General features: G+C 35.8%; 2 protein-coding genes and 1 non-coding gene across 7 annotated transcripts in view; 1 reads left to right on the plus strand and 2 right to left on the minus strand.

Moving 5' to 3' along the window:
- The first annotated feature begins 4,771 nt into the window (after positions 1-4,771).
- TRNAK-UUU lies at positions 4,772-4,844 on the plus strand. Its single transcript has one exon. It is a non-coding gene; the product is annotated as a tRNA-Lys (tRNA).
- Positions 4,845-5,374: 530 nt separating this feature from the next.
- Positions 5,375-8,438, minus strand: LOC122005026 (uncharacterized protein At4g15545-like). 4 transcript variants are annotated; one of them, XM_042559924.1, is made up of 10 exons: positions 8,030-8,438; positions 7,854-7,922; positions 7,289-7,342; positions 7,109-7,175; positions 6,921-6,995; positions 6,596-6,841; positions 6,477-6,522; positions 6,315-6,393; positions 6,115-6,238; positions 5,376-5,964 (listed from the first exon to the last, which is right to left on the minus strand). In XM_042559924.1, the coding sequence occupies exons 1-9, from the start codon at positions 8,297-8,299 to the stop codon at positions 6,146-6,148; spliced, it is 999 nt and encodes a 332-aa protein (XP_042415858.1). In that variant the 5' UTR covers positions 8,300-8,438; the 3' UTR covers positions 5,376-5,964; positions 6,115-6,145. The 4 variants fall into 4 exon arrangements, with proteins under 4 accessions (XP_042415857.1, XP_042415856.1, XP_042415859.1 ...); XM_042559923.1 differs by having other exon boundaries at positions 5,375-6,238; XM_042559922.1 differs by having other exon boundaries at positions 5,375-6,238; positions 6,315-6,522.
- Positions 8,439-9,557: 1,119 nt separating this feature from the next.
- LOC122005025 (twinkle homolog protein, chloroplastic/mitochondrial-like) overlaps positions 9,558-13,380 on the minus strand; it is a 22,398-nt gene continuing 18,575 nt past the window's right edge. For both annotated transcript variants that reach the window (XM_042559921.1, XM_042559920.1), the window contains exons 16-21: positions 12,521-12,604; positions 11,592-11,723; positions 11,273-11,369; positions 11,071-11,205; positions 10,913-10,980; positions 9,558-10,086 (exon numbers count right to left, since the gene is read on the minus strand). In XM_042559921.1, coding sequence (XP_042415855.1) covers positions 10,056-10,086; positions 10,913-10,980; positions 11,071-11,205; positions 11,273-11,369; positions 11,592-11,723; positions 12,521-12,604 — 547 coding nt within the window. In that variant the 3' untranslated portion in view covers positions 9,558-10,055. The remainder of the gene's footprint in view (positions 10,087-10,912; positions 10,981-11,070; positions 11,206-11,272; positions 11,370-11,591; positions 11,724-12,520; positions 12,605-13,380) is intronic.

Below are 13,380 nucleotides of genomic sequence, written 5' to 3' on the forward strand. Positions count from 1 at the left end.
CGACTTTTATAATAAGAAAGTTCAAAAAGTTTGTTAAAATTAATAAATTCAATTAAGTGCAGGCTAAAAGAAGAAAAAGGAAAGTAAGGTGCTATCATTACAATGAATAAGGCATGTCAAAGACAATTGTCCAAAATTGAAGAATAAGGACAAGGACAAGGAAATGGACAAAACAGCGACCTAGAAGAAGTAGAAGAATCTAAAGGAGACATGATACAAAACATCTTCATCAAATTCGGACGTTGTAGCTTATGCCAGACTTGCATTGATGACAAGTCACCAAGAAGACGATGGAACAAGTTCATCAGAGATTTGTATCACCTGATAAGTTATTTAGGTTTATAAAAATATTGTCGAAAAATACTTATAAATTAGAAATTTAAAATAGAAAATTAAAAAAAAAAAAAACCTTAGCAGCATCCCGTCGATTAGAATATTTCAACAGGGTAAAAATTGAAAATGAAAAATTACAAATAAAAATAGAAAATTTGAAAAATTATGTATGCGCACATGTTCAACAAATTAGAAATCACTCAAGACTTAATTGGTATTTTAAATATCATAAGGGTCAGATTAGAAAATTATTACCAAAATATATCCCTAGAAAGTTTATTAATCCGGTTGAAAGGAACCTATTTTCGGTTATGCTTAAACTAAATTTTTATACATATCGTACTTTTAAATTAATTTTTTTTGCTTTAAATTATCTAAATAAATTGTTTCATATAATTTCTATTGAAATTAATATCTTCTTTAATTTTTCTAAGAAAATTTTTTTTATCACTTATATGTAGAAAAATTTTTAATCATTAAATTATTTTTTATAATTTTTTTTTAAAAAAATTATATTTTTTTATTTAAAAATAATTCGCAAATTAATTTTTGCACACTTCATTTTTCCGTGAAAATTTATTATGTTCCCTATTTAAGAAAGTATTTTAAAAAATTTTTTACCGTTATTCAATTTTATATGAATTATTTATCCAAATGTTACTTTTTAATATTAAAAATTATCAAAAAGTTACTTTTAAAAATATTTTTCTCTACGAAGCTACTTGTTATAATACATATTCAACAATTTTTTAAAAAATTTTGAGCTTAAAAACTATTTTAAGTAATTTTTAAAGAAAATATGTCTTTACGTAGAAAAGAATTTATTACTGCTTAAATTAATTTTAGTTTGTTGTGAAAAATTTATTTCTAGTTTGAATATGGTTGTTTAACCATTATAAAAATCTAAATTTTTGAAACTTAAAGTTCATAATTTTTCTTGATGATAGTCACTGTAGTTTTATCCTTTAGACTTTGTTTTGAATTTACTTCAAGTTATTTTTATAGCATACTAATGTGATCAAATGGGGAGAATTATAGGTTAAGTCTAGGGGAGGGTACATTTTGATTTTTGCATATTTTTTAATTATAAATTATATATTTGTTACCAAATTATTTTTGTTTTTACTCTAACTTAACTTGGTTTGCTCACATGAAAAAAGAAGAGATTGTCAGTACCCTGTGGTAGTTTTGATGTGATCAATCAAGTCAAGTTAGGTTCTGTTGTGGTTTGATGCCTTGTGTCTAAGTGTATAGGAACTTAGGAGCATTGGAGGTCGAGCGAAAGACGCAGCTAGCGAGAAGGACGGCACGGGAGAGAGTCGAGGGACGAGGCGCTGTGGAAGAGTACGTTGGCGGACGAGAAGGAAACGTGTGGCGGTTTTGATGGATGAGAAGCCGGAGCGGAAGGTTGCTTGAGAAGATAGAAAAATGGGTTCGGGAGAGCCCTTTTTCGAATGGTCGAAATCACCTAGGTGAGTGGAGCCGAAGCGGAAGATCCGGACAAAAAGTCAACGTGAAGTTGACTCTGGTCTGGGCGCTCGGAGCTATTTCGGGCGTTGGGACCCCCGGAGCTAGCCAGGGCCCCCCTGAGTCGAGCCATGGTCGAGGGTTGGTTCAGCTCGATCCAAGTGCCCAAACCTAGTCCAGGCGCTCAGACCACAAAACTTATCACTTGCCGAGTTGTTGCGATCCGTTGCATCGTGGATAAAATTTTATCAGCACCCAAGACCCCGGAACCCTTCTAGGCCCCCTGATCAACACTATAAAATACAACCCTGATTTCAGTAGTTAGAGAACAACACTTCTAAATGAGTTCTTTGTTTGTTCTACTACTATGTGAGCTGTTAATATTGTAAGAGGCTACTCCGCCCAAAGGAGATCGTCATAGTGAGCTTTACTTATTTTTGGATTAGTAATCCTCTGATTACAACTAAGTATATTTCTGTGCCTCTATCTTTTAATTAATTTGTTTCTTATTTTTTGTACAAGTGCTTGTATTGATCAATTTATAAGATCGAGAAAGGTTTACGTTTTTATTTTTAGGCAATTCACCCTTCTTGCCGGTCGCAAGAGACTTACAAGTTTACCTTCCCATCCAGGTTATAGTTTGGGTTGGGACGGTTGATCGCCTAGAGGCCGCCTCCCGCTCGGCGCCTGACAGTTCGTCCATCCACCCACCGTCGGGCGCCAACGGCCTCTGGTCGCCCATCCCGATCCAAACTATAATTGATCCGGTGATGACTTAGAAGGGCCCACCTCCAAGGAAGTCCCCTAAGGAAGTTCAGCGCTTTGGTAGATGTCGAAGTCAAGGGGTGGTCAACCGAGAGACTAGCCGATGATAGAAGGCCCCTCGTCCTCGTCCGATCAGAAGAAGTTCGGAGGGGGTTGGCCGTGCCTAGGCAAGGGACAGCACGCCGATCGACATAGACATAGGCGCATGATGCCAAAGAAGAGGCCGGTCGGACCGATTAAGGCAAAATCCAGCTAGGCAAAAGACATTCACGTCGATCGGCCAAGACATAGGCGCAGGAAGCCAAAGAAGAGGCCGGTCGACCCGATCAAGGGGAAGCCGGCCAGACGACAACCGACAAATAAGACGGGGATATATGCCAACATCCTTCTAGGAGTCAGTGCCGTCGATTAATGGTGCATATAGATAGAATATTCATTTGGGAGTCAGTTTCGTCGACTGACGGCGAGGAAGGACAGAGGATCGTACGGAAGAAGATCCCGCCGCCGTGGCAGAGATACCTTTGCCCCGTTATGGTAAGAGGTCAGGCATCCTTTTTCAATGTTAGCTTTTGGGGAAAGTTTGGGAATACATGTCCATCCGGGAAACGTGTAGTCTACTCGTCGAAGCCCTATATAAGGAGAGGAGCAACCCCCCCTGCAGAGGTACGCACAGACGTCTTCTGGAGCCATTATTCTCTTTTTCTGTGATTCCTTTGTTCTCCTCGCGTGCCGGTGTGTGACTTGAGCGTCGGAGGATCGTCGTCGGGAACTCCCTCCCGGCTTGACACTAACGACTTGTGGTTGCAGGAGCGCGGGAGCATCAGTGAAGAAGAAGGGTCACCTCAGCGTAGTTTTCCGGTGGCCATCTACTCAGCTTCTGGGTAGGATCAATAATCTAGATGGAAAGATGAATCCAGAGAAGGATCACAACTAATATAATTATGATAAAATCACGATTATGATCCAACTATAATTACATTATGGATTATCCCCTATTCTATAAAAAGTGGACCGAAGATCCCTGCTCTAAAGTATTGGTTTCCTACCGCATTCCTACAAGTTAAAATATAAGAATAAGAATGAAATATATTATTACATTTCAAAAATCAATTAATCAACGAACTGATCTTTTTTTTTTGTTATTTTCATTCTATATTAGGCTGAAGCTATCGATAATCTTTTTGGCAGTATCAATAGCAACAGTACTTTTATATATAGTTTTATATATAGGTGCATTGTTTCTCTTTTATGGTGATGATGATTCTAAAGGCATAAAAGATGAGGGAGAATGATTGAGAGACTATAGATTAGAGGTAAATCACCAACACCATCAGATTATATATTTATATTCTGCAGAGATTGTCCTCGATAAATCAATATAATTACCAATTACAAAATCTATCACAGCACGTGAAAATATAATCAACGTAACCTCGCTCACTAGCTAGATCAAACTAAAACCCAGAATGAAAGAAAGGGAAAGAGCACATCAAGTGCCTCGTTATTTAACTTCAGATGCACATGTCCAGACTCCAGAACACAGCAGCAACAGATCGCTGCACAGCTGCAAAGGAAAAAAAAATTGTTAATCGAAGAAGAATAGTAATACCATGAGGAGGAGGAGGAGGAGCCTGCTGTTGCTGAGAATAGAAACTCATATTTGGAGAAAAAAGAGATGGAGAATATCGAGTTGGAGTACGTACGTGGGAGGAGGGAGTTAATAAAGACGTCGAGATATAATTGCAGTAAAAAGGTGAAACTCTCCCCCAGGGTTTCCACGACCCACGGTCATTGTAAGAGAGGTAAATCGTAGCACCTGAGTTAACATAGGACGGACCGGGTGGGATACAGGGATAGGAAATTTATTCCCCTGTTACCACTGAATTTCGACTCGGTGGCCTCATTGCAATAACTTTCATCCCATGTCATCTCGGATGACCCACGGGGTCAAGACGTCGAGATATAATGATAGATGAGGAGGAGGTAATAATATTTTTATAGTGGCAGAGGAAGCATTTGTTCGGCCATTGATTCAGGCACACTGAGGCAGCCGGTCCTCGATACGTCATACGTGTGGTCGGAGAAAGCACGAAGCCGGAAGGTGCATTGGAAATGGCAAAGAGGAAACTGTCGTTTACACAGGGAACAATTGTCCATTAATTAATTTATATATTCATTAATTATGTTAGATACTTGTAATAGTCAAGCCGTCTTAGCTCAGCTGGTAGAGCGCGTGGCTTTTAACCACGTGGTCGTGGGTTCGATTCCCACAGACGGCGTTTTGCCATTTTCAGTATTTCTTTTTATTATGATTCATGTAGGTAGATTATGGAAATACTATAAGCTAAATAAAAGAATTGTCTGGAGAATAAAAACCATTTGGGACGTATATAAAGAAGATTTTACTTCGCTTTATACTCAAAGCATATCCGAATGTCAGGAGTAAATATATGCCTCATATCTAAACAAATACGTGTCTGCATTAATAAAATTTTCATCAACCTACTAAATAAATAAAATTTTAAAATAAATAAATAATTTTAAATTATCAAACTCAATAATCAATTAAATAAATAAAAAATTTTGAACAAGTACCAAAAAATTTAATAACAACTAAACGAATTTGCAAAATAAATTATGCTAAATTTAAATAATTATTTTAAAATTTTAATTAATTTTAAACTCGATATATTTTAACTGGATTATCTGATTAAATAAATTTAAACGATATTTTTAATTGACTTGTTTACATACATACTCATCGTGTCTGATTCAAATACAGCAACTGCCAACTAATGCTACACGCTCTAAATATTGTTTAATTTAATCATAAAACTCATTTTATTATTCACATTTAATGCTAGAGGATTACCAACAATGCATACTATTCAGTACACGACACCAAGAACACCAAAAACTGAAGTGTGGTTAAGTGGCAAATACATATGGCTGCTGTGCACGGTCGTTGAAATTGAAAGTTGCTTTCATTACCAACAACGCGGTCCTGTCGAAAATATTACCTCGTACCGCCGACGACGAGCACAAGTACTGTGTAATCCATCATCAGACATCCAAAGTATTGTTGGTGATGTTATTCACATTAAATGTTAAAGGATTACCAAAAATGCATACTGTTTAGTACAAAACACAAAAAATATCAATAATAATAATAATAACAAATAAATAAAGTGTGGTTAAATGGCAAATCCAATTGGCCGCTGCAGCCTGCAGGGGGACGTTGAAAGTTTCTTTCATGAACACCAACGCGGTCCTGTCAAAAATATCACTCGTACAAAGGTGCAAAAGCACTGCGTAATTCATCATCAAAGATCCAAAGTGTCGTGGTCAATAGAATATAACAGTACAAAATCTATCACGGGAATTTTATTCGTATGTCACCTGCAAAAAAATGATTAAGTAGACAGATTTCAACTAGACGCTGACTTTCACGGTTTGGAAATTCAATCGGTAAGATAGAGAGTCATAGTAAAGCAGAATGAAATGCCTTTTTTACAATAGATAAAAAAAAAACAAAAAGAAACATAATACCAGAATTTGACGCCATACACCAAACTAAACTTTATTGTCGGTTTCGATTTATCATGCTCTTAAAGGAGAGATAGAGATCTTTGTTTTCTGCGCCAAAGATTGCTTCCGTCTTGGCCAAAGTTTCCTTCATAAGTCAAGCATGTGAAATCGTTGTGATATTGTTTCAAAAGGGAAAGAGGTCTTAGTAAATCATTTGGTACCTCGCGTGATTGTCTTTGAGCATTGAAATCTTTGACAGTAGCCAAAAATGCTGCAAATTGCTCATAGGAAAGTCGGATCCTGTGATGGATAAACAGAAGGAAAAAAAAATGGCAAGTTGCTTATTACTTATTAGATTGAATATAATAAAATAGAAAGCTAACCTTGCTTGCCGGAAGAGCTCTTTCCCTTCTATACGAGGAGCACGTTCTGGAAGTATAAACTAGAGTCTGTAAATATTGCATCAACTACTTGTCCTATGGCAACACCAGAATCTACTGACCTGACAAAGTTTGCCTATTAGGAGGAGAACTTGGGGGAGAGGATCGCTGAATTGGAGGTGGCGATGTGCGCTGTTCAACTTGAGACTTTATTGGCGATGGTGTGCGTGACGAAACTCTAGGTGATGATCCTCCACGTAACAGTCCTTTAGGAGAACCATTAGCTGGTGAGAAACTTGGAGTGCCGTTAGGTGACCGCCTTGGAGTAGTTTGTTGTCTGGTTGAGAATTGAGGCATATGTATTGGTTCTGTTAGGAAGAGTTAGTTAGCAACTAAAGGCCTTGAACCATCAAATCATTGATATAGCTGAAGCCCAGATGTGAGTACCATCCTGAGTTGAATCCTCATTTTCAGCTGATCCACTTGCTTCATCCAATTCAAAGTGGTTAAATGAAGCGTCGTCTTTTTTGACAAATTCAAACATTGGCAATGAAAGACCAAATGCATTTTATGTTTATTACAAAAAAAATGAAATAGGAATAATGTAAACAAATGGATTTCAGACACTAATTTACCGATCCATGAAGTGACTCTGGCAATTGGTTGCTGATACATTCCAGTATGAACTGTTTCTGATAGTTGCTAAGTGAGAAAAACTAAGAGTCATTAAACTTTCAGTGATTACCATAAATGCTAGATCCATATTAAAAGAGGAACTAAGTATCATGCCTGTACATTCATAGATTTAAACTTACAGACAAGTTGTTATGACTCATTGACTTCAGCAGCTGCCTCTTGAAACTCTCCAGCTATAGAAAGAACCATTCCATTATAGAGACAGATACTAAAAAACTTCCAATGATAGCCTTACCAAAAAAACTGAAAAATCACAATGCAAAATATACAGGACCTAAAAAAACTGATCAAGAACACAGATTGAACTTTCATTTATAAGTTTTTTGCAGCGCAGATTGAACTTTCAAGTATTGCTCTCGTGCCAATTTTCTTTGATTTGATTGCTTGGAAAAGTTACATTGGAAAACCACATCCAAATTTTTCCTGCTTTGGGGTAAAACCTTAATCATAAAAGAGTTAATCAATGTTTGATGGCCATTCTATGTATTTCTTTGTACAATGTTGAGAAATGCAATGGATATTTTTTTTTTTGTAGTGTTTCCAGAAGAGCAAAATACACTAAAGAATCTGCCAAAACAAAATGGTTTCCTTCCATATATCGCTAGACAGAGATCGACTTTGAATGGGAGACCGAGGTTGAAAAGAAAGATCTTTAAACCACAATAAGGAAAAATATAGCGTTACCTTGGACAAATCTTTGGCGAGTTTCGTGGATGTCGCAGCCATAATATCCCGTTCCTTCAAAAGCCTAGCCTTTAACCAATCGAATAGAAGAAGAAAAAATGGAAACAGAAACCAATCGATCAATTCCTATCCAGGAACGGGAGTACGAAACAGAGTCAAACACCTAAACGCCTCACATTCTCCTTGAGCGTCTCCCTGAGACGGGCATCGGATTCCTGGGCCATGCGGTCGAGGTGGGCAATCTTTTCGTGGAGCTCGTGGATGACGCGATCGCGGTCGGAGATATTCTGCCTCAGGCGCCCGGCCTCCCCTTCGAGCCGGGAAACCCGGGACGAGATCGCCAGAGAGGTGATCCGCCTCGCGATGTCGAGTTGGTCGTAAGGGTCGGTGGGGATCACCGAGAGTATCTCGTCGGAAAGGTCGAAATCAGAAGAATTACGCGACATCGCTAGGAGAAGGAATCAACCCAAACCCTAGCTCTCGATCGGCGTCGGAGGAGGAGGAGGAGGAGGAGACGGAGGGACAGCTCGGGAGTCGCTGGCCGCGAAAGGAGGGAAGACGCGAAGAGGTGCAATATATTAATAAAGGCGTAAATAGCATTTAAGACCCGTAAATAAATAAATAAATACTGATTTCTCTTATTTTTGGTGGGACCCGCGTCCGCTTGACCAACAGTTAATTAATTACCAAGATCGTGTTTTTTTTCCGTAGTAATGAAGCCATTAAGTACAAGTGTGAGCCTAGTTGGGCCTCGAGGCGAGTTGGGTTGGTTATTATGAGATAGAATTTATTTATAATGGATAAGAATCGATTTTCACTAAAAGCTAAATAAATAATTTTTCTGCTAATGATCAATTATAATTTTTCGATTTATCTCACGTATAATTGTAGGGTCAATCGTATGAAACTGTGGGATGTTAGATTTCATCATTTGCTATAGTAAAACTGGTTGGATTGTTGTCGCATGATAAACTAGTTAAAATAAAATTTATATATTTTAAAATTTATCCAAAGAATATGAAATAACGAACATAATGAAAAAAAATATTTGTGTACAAGAGATGATAATACTCATTTAAGCGGTTTAATATCATTAATCTCTTAATTAAATATAGACAGATAAATCATAAAAAATTTAACGCATACAAGACATGAGGTAAATTGAGAGACCTCCACACCTAGTAAAAATCAACCCTAGACTTATCTGTGACAATAACACTGCATAAACTATCTTCACCAACCCATGGAAGCAAACACATTTGAGTTATCATTTCATTCATATGTGATCAAATCAATATTATTAGTGCCCCCACGCAATGATAATTTCTCAAATATTTAAAAATCAAATTTAATTTTAACAAATTAACATATAAATTAAATATTTTATAATTTATCCTAGTGACCGGAAAAAAAATTATATGAGACCAAACTAATTACCTCCATGATTAATCAGCGCTGGTGTCAATTAAAAAAAATCAATATTATTAGTGAGAAGATCAAAATTCTGTCAGTAATAAGAACATCTCCAATGCAAGATTTTTAAAGAGATTTATAAAATGAAAAAGCTACATAAAAAAATTCTGATTATTATGAATATAAGATTTGAAATTTATTGTTAAACAGTGTAGTGCTTTTTTATGTTGAAATTAATGTAGTATGCATGTAGTCATGCAATTACATATTATAAAATGGAACATACAAAAATCATTTAAAACTCTAACTATTATAGATGTTCAATAGATTTTTAGAATGTTGATGTGACATGATGTGGTATATTGAGATCATAAAAAAAAAAACTTTTGTCAAACTCTAACTATTACTATTGAAGATGCCCTAAAACTTATGAAAAAGTTACATCATCAACTTTAGTGAAGGGCCGATGATTATCGTCTTTGGCACAAGTGTCGAAGTTGGAACAGATGAAAATTTAGGTGTGGAAGGCACCTAAGAACAAATCTCAACTTTAGCTGAAGGATTGCATCCTTGGAGAAGTTGATTTTGTAGTTACTTCAAACCCACACCATGCACACCAGTGCTCCAATTGTTCCCTGCTTTACATCATTCTCTCTTTTACTCATCCAGCTACGGTTTGAGCTAAAAACTGGTTCAGTGGGCCACAAATATTTTTGTTTGCTCAGAGTGCATAAGCAGATCACAGTAGCAAAACTTAATTTAATCCTTTACTGAACATGTGAATAGCCTCTAGTCCAAATCCTTGTATTCTCCTGTGGTCCTGCAAAGATTTGTCGAAGGATACATTTATGATTAAGTTTCCTGAAGGTTCAAGCAAAAAAAAAAACTAGGGATCTGAATGAATAGAACAAAAAAGAGGCAGGCGTGAAGCATCTTATCATAGAACTTTAATACAAGAGAGAATACTACTGCATTGAGAAGCAACCACTCAAAAAAAATGTGGGAACATTTCCTTGTCCCTAGCATGCAGTAGAGCAGATTAATTTGAATTCAACAAAGCAAAATTTGACAGAATGGACTGAACATCTCTTGTTCAGATAGTCTCAGGTCATTCCTGACCATATTTGTCTGACAGAAGGTAGGGAGTTGGGCAACAGGAGTAATACAGCCCAAGTTAGTGAATTATCCCGTTGGTGGATTGGGCAGACATAGTCCAACCTACACCGGACATTGAAGCTCAACCAAAGAAAATGCTTGGTTAGTGATACTAGTTATTGTCTGGAAAAGGAATGAATCAGCTTTCGCACCGTTCAATAAGTCATTAGGTTAACGATGAAAATCAAACAAAAGCGAACCCACTGGGAGTGCACGTTTGGACAAAAGTGACACGGAATCTCCTTTTATTATCATCCTAACTCAAGGTTAGGACTAAATCTTTGGTTCTGGTTCGTAACTTCACAATAAAACTATGCTGACACATACTTTGTGGTTTATTGTTACATTTCAAGAAATAGAATAACTCACAGGCGTTTAGGCTGAAAGAGATAAAATTTGAAGTTTTGGAGGTATCTGATAGCTGGGACAGAAATTGACAATTAAAATTTTCTAATTCATGAAAGAAATTTGGTGGGGCAGCAGGATTCTACCTGTCATAGGACAGAAAAGCCTGGCCAATTTTTCCAATGACCTTGTTTCGCACCTTCAGCACACAAACCTAAACAAATTGTATGCATAAAAAAAAAGAGATATTGACAGAAAATAACCAAGGATGTGAATGAATCTTGGTAAATGAACATTTTTGAACCTGTACAGCATCAAGGGGACCAGCTTTTTCATCTCGATTTCGATGGATCACAATTCCATTATCACATTTATTTATAAAGTGTGCACTTCCACTAATATCATAAAGATTAGGTGGACCACCTTTCCAGTTTTGAAGCTGAAGGAAATTGTAATTTCAGAAAAAGTAGCACTTGCATGAATGTATAATTCAACTGAAACTATACCTGTCTTGGGTGGGCTACAAACCATACATGACAAGAGTGGTGCTGAGCAAAGCGTTTTATCTTAGTAAGCATCTTGCTCACATACTCTGTTTCAGATCTGTTACATCGTCATGCTTATCAATAGGCCAGCTTAAAAAGTTAACCCTATTTACAACAAAAAGAAATCTCAACATAAAAAATTATCATTCATTCAATAGTGAATACATTGTCTGTTGCTCTGGTGTACTGCACAGGTTAAATGGCTGTGCTAAATGGTTGCTAAAAATTCAAAGATGATAAAGAAAACATATGGAACTGTAAAACGGCGAAAAATACGCACTGGCTCGAATCCCGTTGGTGATCAAGTTCATTGTATGGATCAATGACAAGCCCACGGACACCAGATCGATGAACAGCCCCTTTCGCACGTTCAAGAACCCACTGGATAGATGGAAGGCTATCAACCTCACACCTATACATGATCCAGAAAATAAACTATAAGTGACAAACACCTGCAACAATCACCGAGCATTATTTATCTGAGGAATTGAAAACAATATTTGAAAAGCATACGCAAATTCTATGGAATCAGGCCGCAATATAAAGCAGGTTTACATGCCATCATTTTTTGAAGGAAAAATACAGTGATTAAATTGACAAAGATGTATAAGATCATGTGTCAAAATACATGAGACATATACCATATAGTATATCAATTATCAAATTAATCAACTCATAATCAATATAAAATATTTACATTTATTACATAGAATATTAAATTAATCATCCTATGCAACCCAGAAATCCACAAAATATTTTGTATATAAATCTAAGCAACATCTATTACACAAGAACATATAGCAATGCATGCTAACCAATTGACAGAATCCACGAATAAGGAAATATGCATGTCAGACTTAATAATATCTAGAATTTCCTTCTTTATCTATTTGGAAAACAATTTATTAAAAGAAATAATATTAACTGGGATATGATTTGGGTTTTAACAAGATAGAAATTGATTCAGTCAGCATATTCCTAGACAACCATAAGTGGACACAACACTGTCTCTTACTGCATAGTCTATGCGGCCACATAAGCAACTTATCTGAAGGCTTCTAAAGACAATTCTTGGAAATAACTTACAGGCCACAAATTGTTAAATATATGCCAACCATAGAGAAGGACAATAGCTTTTATATCATGTTTGGAGAAAATGCAGAATAAAAAAATCATTTTCAAATTTTACAGCATACAAGTAGAACTCACCGAATCAGACAAAAGGCATCAAATAGCCATTCTTTTCCTTTCTCAAATTCAGCAATACTCATACGCTCAGCAGATCCACAATATCTTATCATAGTCAGGAAGCAAGAGTAAGTTAGAAGCAAAGCAAAAGAATCTCAAATACCAAAAGCAATATTTTGAAACTCTTTATCCATCAGATATACTCAGGAATCAGGGCAGCTAAAATATCATTAACCAAGTCCAAGGTGAACATATAGCCAGGCAACAAGAGTAACTTAGAAGCAAAACAAAAGAACCTCAAGTACCAAAGGCAATTTGTAAACTTTTTATCCATCAGATACATATCAGGGCAGTTAAAATATAATTAAGCAAATCAAAAAATCAAATAAATTCGTCTATGAGATAAAGATCACATGAACACTCAGAAATTTCTATATGAAACCAAATATATATATGTAAATTGCTTTCCCCCCCCCCCCCCCCCCCCCCCCCCCTCCTCCTCTCTCTCTCTCTCTCTCTCCCCTGCAAATGACCATTCTGCCCTCTATCTCTTTTTGTCTTTTTTTTTATTTTTAAAATTTTTTTAATTCATACTTATATATTTTTAATTAATTTTATTTTTAATTTTTTTTATTCATACTTATATATTTTAAAATTTTTATTTAGTTTAATTTTTAAATTTTTTCATTCATACTTATATATTTTAAAATTTTTATTTAGTTTATATATGTTAAAATTTTTATTTAGTTTAAATTTTTAATCAATTTTATTTATTATTTTTCATTAATACTTATATTTTTTTAATTTTATTTTTTAATTAATTTTGTTTATTATTTTTCCATTAATACTTATATTTTTTTAATTTTATTTAGTTTTATTTT

Source organism: Zingiber officinale, chromosome 7B (genome assembly GCF_018446385.1).
Source record: "Zingiber officinale cultivar Zhangliang chromosome 7B, Zo_v1.1, whole genome shotgun sequence".
NCBI lineage: Eukaryota > Viridiplantae > Streptophyta > Magnoliopsida > Zingiberales > Zingiberaceae > Zingiber > Zingiber officinale.